The sequence below is a fragment of the Zootoca vivipara genome, chromosome 7 (genome assembly GCF_963506605.1).
Source record: "Zootoca vivipara chromosome 7, rZooViv1.1, whole genome shotgun sequence".
In the NCBI taxonomy this organism is placed as follows: domain Eukaryota; kingdom Metazoa; phylum Chordata; class Lepidosauria; order Squamata; family Lacertidae; genus Zootoca; species Zootoca vivipara.
Genome location: NC_083282.1, coordinates 47,809,517 through 47,827,864, shown reverse-complemented (window position 1 = coordinate 47,827,864; position 18,348 = coordinate 47,809,517). Strand labels below are relative to the sequence as shown.

At 40.9% G+C, this 18,348-nt stretch overlaps 1 protein-coding gene across 1 annotated transcript; it reads right to left on the bottom strand.

Annotated features, from left to right (window-relative positions):
- Positions 1 to 253: 253 nt before the first annotated feature.
- LAMTOR5 (late endosomal/lysosomal adaptor, MAPK and MTOR activator 5) lies at positions 254 to 4,365 on the bottom strand. Its single transcript, XM_035124209.2, has 4 exons — positions 4,263 to 4,365; positions 4,033 to 4,094; positions 1,946 to 2,063; positions 254 to 612 (listed from the first exon to the last, which is right to left on the bottom strand). Exons 1-4 carry the CDS (start codon positions 4,295 to 4,297, stop codon positions 552 to 554), a joined length of 276 nt encoding a protein of 91 aa, XP_034980100.1. The 5' UTR covers positions 4,298 to 4,365; the 3' UTR covers positions 254 to 551.
- Positions 4,366 to 18,348: the final 13,983 nt, after the last annotated feature.

Below are 18,348 nucleotides of genomic sequence, written 5' to 3'. Positions count from 1 at the left end.
GAATTCAAGAAAGTCAGAAGAGAGAGCTTTGCAGATGGTAGCTAATACACTGCCATCAGCTAACAAGCAGATGACACAAAACAGTTTGTCTCATTAGTCATGCAACTATTATGGTCAAGTCCCTTTTAAATATGTGATTGTTAGTTTTGTACATGGAAGGCAGCTGAGTATACCAAACAACTACATTTTCTTAAGACAACTGAATGTCATTGCCTGGCTAGACATGCCAAATAAAACAACATTAAGTCAAATGGAAGTGAACAAGCAGTGTGTTCTAGTTTATTGATTGATTGATTTATTGAGTATTGGGGCCACCTGACAAGGTGTTCTCCCCAGCCATGTAACAGGAAAACATTCCACACATGATAATATGAAATGGCACAAGTTCAGAGCAATTAAGATTCCATACCAACTTGGGAGAATGTTTACAGTCCAATCCAGCTAGGTTCTACCTAGGGATACTGGATATTCAACCTGTATTAATCTGTAGAAGAGTAGTCCGCAAAGGTGCATAAATGTCGAAGAGCAAGGAGTATTGTGGATATATAAGGTTAAGATGCCATTTTGTGTACTGCTACTGTGATGCCATCATGCTTCTGGATCATGATATTGCTGAAAGAAACAGAAGGTTTGTTTTTAAACACACCACTTTCACAGAATGAAACAAGTCCCAAATGTTAACCAAAATAACTGCAGCCCACTGTTATTGCCTTTAGATCTGCTGCTTTTCATATCACAAATAGATTCTCTTCGCTTGTCATCATTAGTAATACAGCTATAGACATTTTGATGACACCCCTTTAATCACCACTTATTTCAAATATTAGCAAAATCAGGTAGACTTTAAATCCAGAATTATTTATTAAACCTTTTTCCTTGTAAACCTTATCAGTGCCCTGTTTGGGCATGGGCTCTACTCACATGTTAACCAACATGGGAGGTGGGGTGCATCACCACATTTAGAGCCCTTCAAAAGTTTTGAGGCTCCACACACACACACACACACACACACAATTTAAAGCCTTGGGCTACTGGAGATCTAAATCTATAGGGAGACTCTGTAAGTAGAAGCTTCCCACCTCAGACCTTCACCCTCAAATTCATGGAAGGCTCCAAATGTGGTCATGGTGGCATGCTGGAGGGGACAAGGCTTGGAAGCACACCCCTGCTTACAAGAAACTTAACACAGCCTTATATTTGTGCCCTAGCCTGGTACCCATTTCATGCAGGCAACTGAGTGAACTGGCAGAGGAGGGGTGGTACACTCCATCCCTCATCAATGCCCAACACAGAATGCAGCTCTTCACTTCTTCACTTCACCCCTGCCAGCCCCAGGCAGACTAGTAACTGGGAGGTGTATTTACAAGGCTCCAATAAGTATATGTTTAAAGCCTAAAATTAGTCCTGCAGAACTCCAAAGTCAGCGAAGCCACATGCACCAAGGAAGAATCCTTCAATTTATTCCATGATATCAGCATCCTAAACAGATGATCCTATTTCCTCTTATGTTTGCCACAACCCATTAGCAGAAGAGCAAATTATTTCATAGCAGGGGGGAAACTACAAGGACGAGGCTCTTGCAACATGCAATATGATCAAGGGAGGTGCAGCACTATAGCTAAGAAAAATGGGAGGAACAATAACCTACTTCCCAGCTACACGGAGAGCCTGATGGCAAAACACATTAACTGAGGCTAGTTAAGATCTTTGTGTCTTCACTCTTAAGAGCACTTTTGCAAGCCAGCTCAAAATCCAAGAACAAAAGATCAGAAACTGAAGCTGTTCTTTCCAAACAAGTTACCATGCACATGGAAGACAGAACAGAACCCAGAGAGCAGCGAGAATTAACCAACTTATCCATATGAGAAGGCAACTTAAGCAATGGGTCTGTCATGTCAGTTAATTTGTCTTAAGTAAAGGAAGTAATAGCTCCAAATACACATACCCAGTATCTGATTCGAGGCACACTACAGGAATATCTGTTGGATCAGATGTCAATTTGGCTGCTTGCTGGGCTAGAACAGATATCACACCTGCATGTTCATCTGAGAGGGTACCACGACCTAGAAGACAATGGTTTATCATTTAAAATGAGTAAAGAAATAAAAGGATGTGGTCAGCTCAGGGATGCAAAACAAAAAATGCTGACTGAAAAGGGGGAAATCAAATGTAGTCCTTGACCAGAGAATTTTCAATTCCATAAACTGAAAACAATAACGAAGAATGGATGCCAATTGCAGTATTATGGAAGCTTGGCAGTTACAAAGTAATTATTAATGTTTTTCAGGCAATCATCTCAGTGCTAGCATTTTACATTTTTATGAATATTCCAGTAAATACTTTTACACAATATAACATTTAAACCACATTAAATGGGCTCTTAATTTCCCCCATCAACTATTTCAAATTAAATATATGAAAGTACTGAGACAAAAAATCAAAGTACTGAAGGTTTTTAAAGCTTTGTTTACTTAATATATGTAAAATAAACATACTAAGTTGCATCACTCTCTAAGGCAACAAAAATTCCTGATTCAATTTACCCTAATAGGCAAATATTTTTTCCCAATTAAAAAATATTTAGAAAACCCAAATAGCTATTCATTTCCTACTTCTTCTGCCCTTCTTTCTCACTCCCATTCCATATCCCATTTTACCACCATTTCCTTCTCACTTCACTTTTCTCTTTCCTCATATTTCCTTTTCCTCCTGCCTGCCCGCTATCTGACAGTCTGACTTGATTACAGCTGCTAGGGAATAGTTAAGTGAAGGCCAAGAAGGTCTCAGATATAAGGAACACCTGTCAGTTTTCTAGGACACATAGATTTTATAGAGGCAGCCTTAAGAAACAGAGCCACTTGAGGAAGAAAGATGATATGCAAGATCTGTTAGTGTTGTTGCATAAGAAAGTGGATAGCGTGTGCATAGGAGGTTAAGGTATAAATGAGCTCAATCAAGAGAGAAGGAGAACTAAGTCCCTGCCTTGCTATAGTGATCCCTGTGTCCTCACTTTTACAGGTCACCTTTAAAGAAAACTAATAGCAAGAATTTTGTAGCTGTGTCAGGTTAGTGATTATTAACTAGCAGTATGTTTTAATTTGCCATGCCTTCACAATTCTTAAATAGCAGTGTTCAGAAGATACAGGAGCATCCATTACTGATTTACTTGAAGCTAGCTGGCTGATCTAAAGTCACTCACTATAGCTGTGCACTTTAGAACTATGCAATACAAGGAGATTGTATTAAGTTGTGCAAGTCGTCTAGATAGCAATGCAACTACCACATAAGCAAGCAATAGGAGGTATCTTATTAGTTTCTCTTTGCTGTTAATGCTATAACTACCAATCTGACTTTTAAATAATTTCTTTGTATACACAGCACTTTAGATTAAAACAAGGTTTTAATCATTGCCTAATTTAAACTAGTAAAAACAATGAATGCTCAGAATTTATGTAGATCTCTCTTCAGGCACCATCTTGATGACATTTGGCAAAAAGGATGTAGATGCCACAGATACATTTATCACTGCTTTTCAATTACATATGTAACTATTATTTATGCATATACACCCAACCAGTGCTTTTTTTCCTTAAAAAAATGTTGAGGGGTGCTCTCATTTGCCTACTCATATTGAAATACTGCCCCTCAATGCGGCCAAACTTAGATTCACAAAATGTTTAGGGGTATGCGTACCCCTGCATACCCCCAGAAAAAAGCACTGCACCTAACACCACCCACCCTACTAAGTTCCCAGTTGTGGGCAAACGTAGCATTTTGGTAAACAAACCATCTGGGTTTCTCCTCTTACCCAATAAGTGTATCTCATTAATTCAATAAGAGACCAGGCTAGGTGCTTGAAGAGCCCTACCTTGGTCTGACACTAGGAGGAGACGAGAGGAGAGAACAAGTTGAGGTAGAACCACAGAGGAAGGCAAGGGATCTTCAAGGGGGTAGCAAGCTATTTTTAAAAACACAGACAGCATCTTTGGCGTTATGGGAACATGCAAACAACAAGGTGTCGGCGTTACTTACAGCCCAGGTTTAGGCCCTGGGAATCGGTGCACAGGACTCCTGCAATGGAGGGGTTCTTCATTCTAACGGAGGAGGAGGAGGAAACGGCAGAGATCAGAGACTGCTACTGTACCGGATGCACCCGAGGAGAGAACCCCGTCACCCTCCCCGCCGCCCCACGACTCCTCCGACGGCCCTTTGGCAAAAGGGAGAAGGCTCGCCCGCCGCCTCCTGCCCTCCCCAGCACGTACGTGTCTTCTAAATGATGCTCCAACGCCCCCTCCATCTTGCCGAGCACAGCGATTACTTCCGCATGCGGGAGTGTGGTTTTTTGTCAGCTGACTTGTAATCACATGATGGCAAGGGGCTGGTAGGGTGGCTCAACAGGGTCAGAATTCCTGGAGGCGAAGCGTTTGCTGATGGGGCTGCATGAGTTTAAAAATCGGCTCGGCTCTCGGGAATAATAAGGGGGTAAAGTGTCCTTCCTTTTCCTTTTGGGAGAAAGGAAGCTTTCTCCCAAAAACCCATCAGTGGAGCTTATTTCCCAAAGAACATGTTTAGTAACGGGGTGTCACTGAACTTCATACCACAGTTCTTCTTTCGTTTACGAGCCTGTTTATTTTTATCCCGTCTTTTCGGGCAAAGCCGCTCACATCAATAAAACAGGAGGCCAGACCCTGACACCAGGCGTGCAGATTTAAAGGATTTTACTCTCAGGAAAGGGGAGTGGCTGGGAAATGTAGGAAAGATTCTTATGCCCCAAAGTAGAGAGCCGTAACAGATATTTTCTATCTGTTTCAGGCCAGGCGGCTGATACTCAGTGCGTATAAGCTAAACAAGCTATAGCTTAGGGCCCCACTCTTGGGGGCCCACCAAAAAATTAAAAGTATTTCACTTAACATTCTTCTTCTTAATTGTATTTCAGTTCAACAATTATTTTGATAAAATACATATTTTGTTATATGCAAATGGCTTTAGATACCTGTTAGGTCCATACATTATAGCAGGCATGTCCAAAGTCAGTCTCGGGGGCTTAATCCGGCCCGCCGGTCAGTTTAATTCAGCCCCTGTGGCAGTTTATTTCCTGGGGTAAAATCGTAAAAAAAAAAAAAGCTCAACTTCAACCCTAAAAAAGGTCAACAACTTTGGTCGGCCCTCACACATGTTCACTTAATCAAATCTGGCCCTCTTTGGAAAAAGTTTGGGCACCCTGGCCATATTATAGCATATATTCAACACAAAAAACAGTGACAATTTGTTGTTGACAAAGGACAGCTGGACATATAAAGGGCCCTATTACCTTCAGTAGCTTAGGGCCTCATCAAACCTAAATCTGGCCCTGTGGATACTTCTAATGATATATATTGGAAATTTGTGTTTCTATAGCAAATTTCAAGCATGCAAATTAATTCAGAGGCCTATTCTCAACAATCGTTACAACCCCTGTATAAAGGAGGCCAGTATTTACTAAGGATGGCGAGTGGGGTAGGGTAGCGCTCTGAGAAGTGGTGGCTATGAAGCTATTTGGACCAGTGATCCCCTTTACGGACACTACATCAGCACAGAGATCATGAAACAGAAGGTTGTTCTTAGATCCCTATTCACTTAAAAGTGCAGATAATAGTTTGAATAGGGAACTCTTGTCTTTAACAGCTCCATGCCACACAAAAACACACACTGTGCATTTAACACACAGAGAGAAGAATCCTTATAACTGTGGCTTCCTCCTCACAGAGCTACAATTCCCAGCACCCTTAACAAGCTGCACTTCCCGGGATTCTGTGGATGGATGCTTTAAATATATGGTGTGTATGCAATCCCAAATTACTCAGGATCCCATTGACTCACCTATGAATATGTAATAATAAAAAAACGAAACAAAAAATAGCAAGCAATCTTGCTCAAATTTTCTTTTTTATGCTGCCCCAAATGTTATGTTCATACTCTCCCTCTGTGGCTCAGGCAGAACAAAATATGATTGCAAGCTTCTTCTTTTTTAAAACTTACTTTTGTTTAGATTTCCTACCTCAAATGTAGGGATATTTAGTTCTATGCTTCTGAGATGGATGTATTTTAAAACTAAGATTCATGCTCACTCTTTTCTCTTAAAAATGGCTAATCTGAGAACTGATTTTACAAACTCCTTAGCAGAATCAGGCTGCAATCCCCGCTCCTTTACAGCTCTAGCTGACTTGCCCCCAAAGCCATATGTCATTACTGGAATTGAGTACTGGGTTCTGTGTATTAAATCAAGTGCCACATTAATTCTTTTGCTTCAGCACTCTTTCCCTGATGAGCTTGTCAGAAGCAAAAAGAGTGATGTCTCTATTGATACTCCCAATCGTCTAAGAGGATGTAAGATGTACATAATTCCATCCATCTTAACAGCACAGGCCGAGAGTGAAAAACCAATTGAATTACTTGGGGAAAATAAAGGTTTATCATTTTGTGGACAAGTAACTATGAACAAGAGAGAAACTTCCTCCATCATTCTCCGCAGTCCAGAATTCTGTGTGTTAAACAGCTCTGGAAACAGCTCTGATCTCTACCCCAGCAGCTATACTGTATGAGGCCACTCAGCTGACAAACAACATCCGAAAAAGATGTTTCACCTATGCACACTGGATACCCAAACATGAAAATCCATATATATTCCACCTCATTCTCATGTGCAGCATACAAACGCATTCTGATTACAGCAAGCTAAACATTTACTGCAACTATCTGCTCAACTGATTTATATCAACAAGGTGCTATTCCAAATCATATACTGCTTTTTAGCAGCAGCAACAAAAAATTCCAAAGTGGTTTCTATCATAAAATAGGGTCTATCCAAAGCAAGACTTAAAACTCATAAAAATCTAAACTCAACTTTAATACTTTAAATCAGCTAAAGGAAAAGCAAGATACAAAGGGGGAGGGGGAGGAGGGGGAGGAGAGGAAGAAGAAGAAGAAGAAGAAGAAGAAGAAGAAGAAGAAGAAGAAGAAGAAGAAGAAGAAGAAGAAGAAGAAGAAGAAGAAGCGCCTCATAAGTCTGTCAGATAAAATATATATGATAAAGCTGTTTGTGAACGGTTGCCAAAGAAGGTTACAAGCAGCCTTCCCCCAAGAGGGCATTCCACGATACTGGAGGCACATCAAAGAAAGCCCTGTTCCTATTAGATGACATTTTAACATGCAGTCCAGTAGTATGGCCACACAGGTAGATCTAAAAGCTTTAGTTTTATGAGGCTGTATTTAACAGAAATTGCACACAGACCTTCGAATTATTACCCTAAAATCTCCAAGGTAGCATTTAGTGACATGGCCTGAGTTTATTTATCTCTCTGTGATATCAGAGGAGCTAGGGCAGTGCATACGCAGATGACAGATTCATTAACTAGAAGTTGGTGGGGAGGTGCAGACATGGGGAAACAAATCAGGTTATGCAGTGGAAACATCCCTGTTGTGTACAGCAGGGGAAAAATAAGACTTGAAATGCAGTGGGGGCTGCTGGTGGTGGTGGTGGTTGAGCGCACAACCTCATTGGTTTCAAACTGCTAATGTGTTCATAGCTGTAGTGCAGCTGAGTAATTTATTATTTGGGGTTAACACAAAATCCAACTTGGACACAGATTTATCTCTCAAACAAGCATGAAGGTTGCTAAAAGAAAAACACATCTGGATAAAACAGAACAAAATGCTTTCAGATAACAAGATAAAGTGTAAAGCCCAAATAAGCCCCCAATATATATTTTTCCTTTGTTTTCTTTGACATGGGCAGGATAAGAATCTCACCTGCTTATCCTCTTAAATCCATCAATCTGTGCCATACATACTTTTATAGAAGGCTCTCTTTTCAGGCATCAATATTACACCTGTGTGGTCCTAACCTCCAGAGCAGGAGAAAACAAGCTTGCTCCATCTTCCGTGTGGCAACCCTTTAGATGTTTGAAGATGGCCATAACATCTGCTGAGTCTCCTCTTTACTAGACAAAGCATACCAAATTCCTTAAACTGTTCCTCATAAGGCTTGGATTCCAGACCCTTTATCATCTTGGTTACCTTCCTCTGTATATTCCCACTTACATTGTGGCACCCGGAACTGGATACAGTATTCCAGGTGTGGTCTGACCAAGGCAGAATTAAGCAGGTCTTACTTCCCGCTGTGGGTTAAACCACAGAGACTAGGGCTTGCCGATCAGAAGGTTGGCAGTTTGAATCCCTGCGATGAGGTGAGCTCCCGTTGCTCGGTCCCAGCTCCTGCCAACCTAGCAGTTCGAAAGCACGTCAAAGTGCAAGTAGATAGATAGGTACCGCTACAGTGGGAAGGTAAATGGCATTTCTGTGTGCTGGTCTGGTTCACCAGAAGCTGCTTTGTCATGCTGGCCACATGACCTGGAAGCTGTACACTAGCTCCCTCGGTCAATAATGCGAGATGAGCGCCGCAACCCCAGAGTCGGTCACGACTGGACCTAATGGTCAGAGGTCACTTTACCTTTACCTTACTTCCCTTGATCTGGACACTATTCTTCTATTGATGCAGCCTAGAATAGCAGTAGGTTTTTTTGCTGCTGCATCACACTATTGACTTGTGTTAAGCTTGTGATTTTCTGAGAGTCCTTGATCCTTTTCACATGTACTTGCAAGCCAGGTACCCCCCATCTTATATTTGTGTAGTTGGCTCTTCCCTCCTAAGTGTAGAACCTTACATTTGTCCCTATTGAAATTCATTTTCTTACTTTTGGCCCAGTTCTTCAACCTGTTCAGATCATCTTGAATCCCTATTCCATCTTCTGCAGTATTGGCTACTCCAGGCATCCCCAAACTTCGGCCCTCCAGATGTTTTGGACTACAATTCCCATCTTCCCCAACCACTAGTCCTGTTAGCTAGGGATCATGGGAACTGTAGGCCAAAACATCTGGAGGGCCACAGTTTGGGGATGCCTGGGCTACTCCTTCCAGTTTGGTGACATCTGCAAATCTGATGAGTGTCCCTTCAATACCTTGATCCAAGGCATTATAAAGATGTTGAACAACAATGAGGGACCTGCAGGATCCCTCTTGTCCATTTTTTCCAGGATGACAAGGAACCATTAGCAAACACTCTTTGGGTTTGGTCAGTCAACCAGCTACAAATCCACCTATAACAGTAGCTTCAACCAGCCCACATTTTACTAGCTTCTCCACAAGAATATCGCTGGAGACTTCGTCAAAAGCCTTCCTGAAATCAAGATACAAGACGTATTTGCATTTCCCTGATCCACGAAGCTTGAAACTCTATCAAAAGCAGAAATGATTGATTTTTATACCGCTTAATAATCATTTAAAAATCTCAATGTGGTTTACATAAAATGGTATGAAATTTTAACTAAACATAGCAATAAAAGCAGACTTTTAAAACCATTGTTGTTGTTTAGTCATTTAGTCGTGTCCGACTCTTCGTGACCCATAAAGTTATCAAAATTTAAATAAAATCAAGAGGGTTTTTTTTTTAAGGTAGACTTGCCTAAACAAAAAAAGTTCTTAGCAAGTGCCAAAACATTGCAAAGAAGGCATCTGCCTAATATTAATAGACAGGGAATGCCAGAATATAAGTGCTGCTTCACTGAAAGATTGATTTCTGCTGCTTCTCTGCTCTCCCTCAGGGCAAGAAGCCCCTGTTGTAACAGTTGGAGGAAGGAGGAACCATAACTGGGCACTAGATGGCGGAAGTTTCCAAATTGTTTCAAATTCTCTTTGAGTAGCAACAACAACTATGAGAACATCATGGGATATATTGGTTGAGAGTGCATCAGCCATTAGGTACCATCGCTACATACACTTTTTTATTTTTATTTTTTACAGTTTCTTAAATACTGTTTCTAAAGTTCCTTAACAGTTGCAACAGGTAGCAGACAAGAATAAATAAAAAACCGCTTAAAGGTTTTATGTTCAAACAAGTGGTATATAATGGTTCTTAATTAAAATAAATTGAAAGAAAGAATATTAAAAGAAAGAATATTCTTCTCTGTCCCATCCCAGGAATACCCTAGAACAGCACTACACTGAATACAACCCATTGTCTTTGCTCCTGGGCTTTTTGAACACGAGTTTTGCATCATGTCTCCTGCATTGACTGCCACATGCTTAAGTTTTTTCATGTTCCTCCAGTCCATCTCAGGCCTACCTAACAGCATGTACCAACAATCTTCAACCTGCTTAGTATGGTCAAAGGCAAAACAATGTGGTTGCTTTGCAAGAAGGATGAATACAGCTGCTACTGTGATTGCCAAGTGGGCCAGGATTGTTGTGTGAATATAACCGCATCAATATGGCCTAATTTCCCCAGGGGCATTATAAGAAGCTCTGCTGCTTAATCCTGCCCTTTCCTCCATTCTGACTCTGACCTTCCAAATCAGGTGGGGCCACCAGTAGATTTTAACTGATGAGTTTCTGGTGCTTCCTTTACAATGCAGCTCTTCAAATTTCCAGAGAGACCCAACCAGGGTGATGCCTAACAATTCATCATTGAATATTTCCAACAGAGAGTAGATGTTCACCTCACACTGCGAGGTGTCAAAGGCACCTTATTTAATTGCAGCTGAACTTCAGATGATTTAAAGGAGTTCTAGGAAGAACTGCATGAACACAGAGAACCGACTAAACAATAGCAACTTCGGTTTTAGTGTGTGATAAGCCAGTAACAATCCCCCCCCCCCAGGATGTTCTCATTTGGTGCTGCAGCTATAGCTGGAAGCAGTTTTCTGTTATAACACTTTAGACTGTGTAGTATTTAAATAGTGCCTAGTGTGGTGGGACAGAACTGTTGAACTGTTCTCACTTCCTTACTCTGACAAGGTGAGACAGGATGGTGGCATCCTTCATTGTCTGCCTGTGTTTATTTGGCAAAGGTTTGTTCTCCTGTTCTCATATTGACAAGACTTCCATTTTCTGAAGCCTTCTTACCACTAAAAGCTTCCTTGACTCTTCATTAACCAATGTGGCACCCTCTTGGCCTTGGTGGTCCATTTCCTGATGTGAGGCGTACATTCTAGGCCTGCAGTTGAAGAAAATGGCTCTGTTGCCAGTGCATCTAGTCAGGAGCTAAGCTAATATAGCTTTTATGAAAACACATTTGCTTACATGAGCTGTTTAAATTGGCCTTTTGGTGCCGTCTTCTTTTCGTGGCGGGAAATACATTTTCATTGGCTTATCCAATGTAGATGACTTACTGTTGCTGTTAGATGGAGCCTGAGCAGTTAAAGCTGCTTCCTGTAATTCACTTCATTAAGTCAGAAGCAAAGTGCTTTGAAATACATTGATGCTGCACTAAAATAAGTCTTTTCTTTGCAATTGTGCCTATCACTGTGAAGAAGATATTGCTGTAGCAGAACTTGCCAAGGAATGATGCATCTATTTGATATAGGGGATTGTATGCTGGTCAGGAAGGTTCCAGTTGCAATCCTATTTATGCTTACCAATGAGTAAGTCCCAGTTTACTTCTGAGTAAACATGCACAATACCTTCTTAGCCCCAAATTTTCTGGGTGGCCTTGGGCATGTTTCGTGAGCCTGTTAAAATGTCTGTCTGCCAAAGTGGATGGAAGGATAGGGTTTTAGATTTGGAAGGGTCCATGGTGGATCATCTATTAGATCCTCCTGCTCAATGCAGGATCTAAAATGCAGGATACAACACCAGCATCTCTTGAAGAATGCTATGTGAATTCTGCGTAAATAGCACCAGCATAGATGCCACCGCCATCTCCCAAAGCAGTTTGGTCCAGTGTCAAACACATCCTATTTAGGAAGGTTTTCCTCTCATTTAGCCAAGATCTGCTTCTCTGCATCTTCCACCCATTGGTTCTCATGCTGCCCTCTGGAGCAACCAAGAACAAATTCCCTTCATCTTCTACCTGACAGCCCTTCAGATATTTGAAGACAGTTATCATATCCTCACTGGGGAGGGCATTCCGTAGTTGGGGTGCCACTACAGAAAAGGCCATTTCTTCACTGCATCTCCCTCATTTCAACAGAACCTGTGCAGGAGAACTTCCCAGTGGATTTCCACCCCTCGCAGCTGAGAATACAGTTATGTTTTATCCATTCTCATTTCTTTTTACTGTAGATTCAATCTCCGCAAAGCAAATAATTTTTTAAGCTTCTCTCAGACTCAAGCAATGTTGTTGTTTTTCAGAAGGCAGACTGAAAAAAAACACGGCAAGCCAGTAAGGTTCTTCTTCTCAGAAAGTAAATGTGCAGAGTCAAAGATAGATACAAATAGACTGCAAGTTACAGTAAATTCCCATCTTGTGTGTCAATAGGATCCAGCCTTGTCAGATGAGAAAATTAAAATGTTATTCATCAGGGAAACTTAGGAAAGCTTTTAAGAAACTCTCTGTTTGAAAAATGCTCCTTGTTCTGCCTTGCCAGGGCAGGTGCCTGGTTGAAGAGGCACTGGGCAAAGCGTCCTTTGGGCACCCTTTTGGTCCCCCACCCCAGAGTCAGGTGTGGTGTGGATGATGCCATTGCAGCAGGCAGCAAGAGCAGCAGGCAGGTTTTCTCAGTATAGCAAATGCCTCTTCTGAGGCAAGTGATCTCATTCCGCCACACACACAACACACAACACACAGGCAGGTCAGTGCCTCCATGTCATACTTGTGGACGTTCCAGAAGCAATTGGTTGGCCACTATTAGAAACAAGACTACATGGTGCTTTCTCTGAGCACGCAAGACTCTTTTTGGTTCTCTTCCTCTTTAGGACTATTTTGAGGTGGGGAACCTTTTTTTTTGCCCTGAAAGCTACATTCATTTCTGGGCAGCATTCTGAGGGCCGCATGCTAGTGGTGGGCAGGGCCAGAGGCAAAAAATGGGCAGAGCAATGAATGGCAATTTTACCTTTGTACAAGAAGCTAGGTTATATGCGCACTCTCTCACCCCTCCCTTAACCTCCATCCAGACAAGCAAGAGGTGTTATCAGAGTTCAAGTTCACACTCCAGCTGGGCAAAAGCACTAGTGGGGGGGGGGGAGTAGGACCAGTGAGGGATGTGGCCTGAGGAAATTTCTGAGGGCCAGATGGACTGCCTGGAGGGCCACATTCTACGCCCAGGCCTGATGTTCCTCACCTTTGAACTAGGTCATGCTCAGAGAGTGATTTTCATTTGTTTCCAGTGCTTTTCTTCTAGAAAAAAGGTGCCAGTACTGTGTACCCTTGAGTAAAAAACAATGTCTTGAGTAAAAAACAATGTCTGTTTCTTTAATAGAATAGTGGCGTCCTCCCTGTGGAACACTCTCCCTTCAGATGTCAAAGATAAAGAACTACATAACTTTTAGAAGACGTCTGAAGGCAGCCCTGTATCGGGAAGTTTTTAATGTTTGATGCTTTATTATGTTTTGATATATGCTGTAAGCCACCCAGAATGGCTGGGGAAACCCAGCCAGATGGGCAGGGAATAATAATAATAATAATAATAATAATAATAATAATAATAATAATAAATGGACATCATAGACTGGATGAATGGTGTGTGTGTGTGTGTGTGTGTGTGTGTGTGTGTGTTCATGCATGTATGTGAATTATCTCATTTGTGAATGACTAGAACACAACCTCCAAGGGCGGGGTCACTTGCCTTTACAATCCATTGATCCCAGTTCATAAATTAAATGAAGGAAGTGTGGTTGCCAATGGGATGAGAAACCCTAACCACAGGACACAACATAGGCAACAGGTCAGCTTTGCCTCACAGGATGTACCTTTGTATTGCCACATTTTATTTCTGCTCACTTGCTGGGATAAGCCCTTATTTGCTTGGTTTCTTCGGTGGTTCGCGGTAATTAACTCACAGCCATGCACCCTGGGATGGTATTGAAGCACCAGGGCAATCTAAAAAGTCCCATCTTCTAAATAATTACTGGTTCCCAGCAGAGAAAGTTGCTGATGCACTTTTAGAGAACTGGGTAATTAAACATGGCATGTGAGCATCTAAATTAGGAACAGGAAATGTGCTTCCAGCTATATAGTCCAACTATCTAGCATATATTCCATTGGTGTCAAATCTGTTGCTAAATTTCCAGTAGATTTCTAACTGCAATAAACATGAAAAAGGCTTGACTATAAGCTCCATTCTGATATTTCCCCCTCCTCAAGCTAAACAGTTTTGATAGTTTGCTTTAGTTTTGTTTTCAGGTTCCATCCATAGCCCTGGTCTTTCCATTTCAATTGTTAACAAACAAAGGAGTTCATTCTTTCCTTTCTTTTGAATTTCCTTTCTGTTTTGGTTCGTTCTTTTGCTTTGCTTCATGTTGCATTACTATGATACTATTTTACAACACAAGCCCATGCAGAACTACTCGGAATTAAGCCCCATTGAGTTCAATGGGGCATACTGCAAGGTAAGTAAAAGCAGGGTGTTCCTACTAAACATCAGAAAAAACTTTCTGACAGTAAGAGCTGTTCAACAGTGGAACGGTCTCCCTTAGGAAGTTATGCTTTTAAAGCAGAGGTTGGGTGTCATGGATGCTTTAGCTGAGATTCCTGCATTGCAGGGGGCTGGACTAGAGATGACTCTCGGGGTCCCATCCAATTCTACAGTTCTATGTTTCTATGATTTTATGACTTGACTGTAAAAAAAAAAAACCACAACCACCTTCATAGAGGTTTACAAATAAGATAAACTAATAAGGCTTAATAAAATTACAAATGTCTAGTTTGACCCTCACCTAATTTAAGGTTAAATTGTTATAAATTAATTTTGGCATGTTTCTTTTCTTCCCCTACCTTAATTTATTTTGTTTTTTGTAATACACCATGTTACACAATATACTAGATTACAAGACCATCTAGGCATGATCTATTTTTCTTAGGCTTATATCTTTTAGGTGTTCAATAAATTCTGAATATTGGTATTAAACACATCAGTTTCAACTGAGTTATCTTTAAAGAATTATGCTGAGTCCATCAGACTCCTTCATGCATTGCTTTGTACCCATATATCTGGTTGGTCTAGTAAACATATTAAACAAGGATTTCTCTGACATATTACCATTCCCTAATTACTTTGGAGTAAGACTTGGAACTTGCCTTATCAATCACAAACTGAGTAATACACCATATTACACAGCGTCTGATGATCTTCTGAGGAGTCCTACATACCTGAACGTTTTCTTAGTGTATATTAATATGCAATTCCCAACCCAATGAAGAGACAGGAACTGGATTGAATGGAGAAATTTGTACCCCCACAATTTACAGATGGTTTGCCCTTTAAGGATCTGAGTTCAATACAATGAGGCAGAGCCTGGAAGAAGTAGTCTGGGGCAGGGGTTCAGAAAGAGGCTTTGTCTGAGCAGGCTTCAGGACCATGGATAGCTGTATCAGAGCTATCCATGGTCCTGGAACTCCTGATTAATCTTGCCTTGTGGTATATGGCATCCAACCAGAATACACCACTTTTTATGTTCTTATTGACTCACTAGGGTTCAAACTATCTCCTCATATTCTGCGATTCTTTTCTTCACATGTTAAAGCTAAACTAGCCTGTGGCGAGCCAAGTCTCCTCTTTCAGAGGACAGAGCTGGGACGGAGGAGAAAATCAATGGAGGGAAAGACAGGAGAAAGGAGGAGGAGGAGGAGGAGGAGGAGGAGGAGGAGGAGGAGGAGGAGGAGGAGGAGGATAATCATATGTGCTGAAAACAAATTAAGCGGGTCTCTTGGTGTAGGTGGGTACAAATGGTGGGCATTGGTTATGAAAAAGATAGAGCCTAATGCTATAGAAGGACAGGATTGTTGTCAGTGATTATGGTGAAGGTGGGAATGAAAAGAATGAGCAGCAGCAGCCTCTACCGATCCAGGATCCCACTGTAGGATTTCAGTGCTGGCAAAAAGCAAGTAAGGTCAGTTGAAAATAAATGTCATCCTAAGGCAAATGCCAGGAAGATTAATAGGAGGAGTCTAGGGGCTCCTGGCTTATAATTCTAATTCTAATTACTGACTCATCAGGATGCTGCAATATAAATACATCAGTGGTTTATTTATTACCTGTTCTGACTTAAGCAGATAGGTGGGTACTCACAAATGACTTATAATAAAATGGAAACATTTCTCTCCACAGTTAACTAATTTGTGCTTGCAATGCTCTTGCACATAGTCAACCATACTTTGCATGTTATTGTGCAATTGGCCCTTGGAACCCTGTGGACGAGTTGCATAAGGTTGCTCTTTTTCCACATTTATCCATGCCCCTCCAGATTACATGTAATGCTACAGAAAACACCAGCAAAACAAAACTCCATTCTGGAGGGGCCCTTACAGCATTGAGTTGTGACTTCTGCTTATGGCTCTCCAGTATTAAATGGTAGGCAACTTCTACTGTTAACTCAGTGACTATCCACAAATACAATGAAATGCACTTCACCTTAAGAAAGTTGCTCAGTTGAGCAAGATACTACATTGTTGCATGAACTCCCCTTCTTATCTCAGACAGCAGTGACCCCCACCTCAGGCATATAGAGTGCTTCTCACAATTAGGGCCAAATTAGATGTAACATTAAATGCATTTAATGCAAAGATACATCGTAGTAGTTCATGATCACTTAAAAAAAAAAAGTAAATACTGCACCCTGGGGAAGGCTCCCTGAAAACTATCAGAATGACAGCAGGTAGAAAGGCAAAATATAACTTTAAAATGGCTGTTTGCATTGGTGCCAAAAGGAGATTTCCACCCAATATGGGGTTTCCTCCCAATGCAAATTGCAGTTTCAGATGAGCAATTTTAGTTTTGATTGAAGCTGCAATTCTGATAATTAACAACAACCACCCCCAAAACGTTATGTGCATTTTTTAAAAAAGCTGTTCATGGTGAATGCAGACACATTTATTGACCCAGAGTATAACTTCTGCCTTTGCCATCAGCTACTTGGGGTGAGTGAGAGGTGTCCACCATTTTCTCGTCCATTCTTCTTTCCTAGCTGCACTTCTATATGAGGGAAGCAGCTTTCAAACTACCTAGGTAAGTTAAGAAGGAAGGGACCCCTCTCAGCCCACTGCTACTTAGTGGTAGTGGGGCACTAAGTTTGCATTGTTTGTTGCAACAATGACAGTAAAGCACAGAAATCGTATGTGCTCTTGGACTACCCAGTTCATGTTCTCCCTTGAGATTTGCTGGCCACACTAGATACTGTAACCAGGCCATCCAAATTGGTAGCACTCTGAAAAACCCTGAATTCATGAATATTTTGCAAGGAAGAGGTCCCATAGGGAGACCATTGTTTCTCACAAGTGAAGCCTCACTTCTCTGAGAATAATATTTCTTTCTTTTTTTCAAATAATTTTATTAAATTTTCCAAATAAACAAACAAAACAAAAACCATTTTTTTCCATACAATTCATCTTACGTTCACCCATCTCAGTTCATTTCGCTCTGCCAAGCTGTGACTTCCCTCCCTCCCATCATTCGGCTTTATTTTTCACTCTTATCTCACAGTTCCTTTTTACCTACATTTTAACCAGTTCATAGATTTATTTCAGTCCTGCAAGTGTCTTTAAACTTCTACAGTTCTTCTCCATATAGTCAATGAATTTACTCCATTCCCTTTGGAACTTTGTCTCTCCCTGGTCACGAATCCCGCAGGTCAACTTTGCTAACTCTACATAGTCTATCATTTTCGTCTGCCACTCCTCAATCGTCTGTATCTCTTGTAATTTCCATTTTTGGGCTAATAAAGTCCTTGCTGTGGTTGTAGCATACATAAATAATCTCTGGTCTCCTTTTGCTATTTCCTCTCCCATTAGTCCCAATAGAAAAGCTTCAGGTTTTTTGGGAAAGGTATACCTAAACATCTTTTTCAATTCATTATATATCATTTCCCAAAATCTTTTTACTTTTTCGCATGTCCACCACATATGGTAAAATTCACCATCTTTATCTTTACATTTCCAGCATAGTTTACTACTCATTCTATACATTTTAGCTAATTTTACTGGTGTTAGGTACCATCTATACATCATTTTCATTATATTTTCTTTCAAAGCGGTACATGCAGTAAATTTCAATGTTTCACTCCACAATTTAAACCACGTGTCATATTCAATATTGTATCCAAAGTCTCTTGCCCATTTTATCATCACATCTTTTGTCATTTCATCTTTCGTAAACCACTCTAACAAAAAATTATACATTTTCGATAACAATTTCACTCTGCCTTCCAACAATTCTATTTGAAATTTGGACCTTTTATCAAAACCTATTTTCCTGTCATTTAACAATACATCATTCACTTGGTGGTACTGCAACCATCCAGTCAAAACCTCTTTTATTTCTTCATATGGTTTTCATTTCCAACCTCTATCTGATTTCATCAAAATCTCCTTGTAGGTGGCCC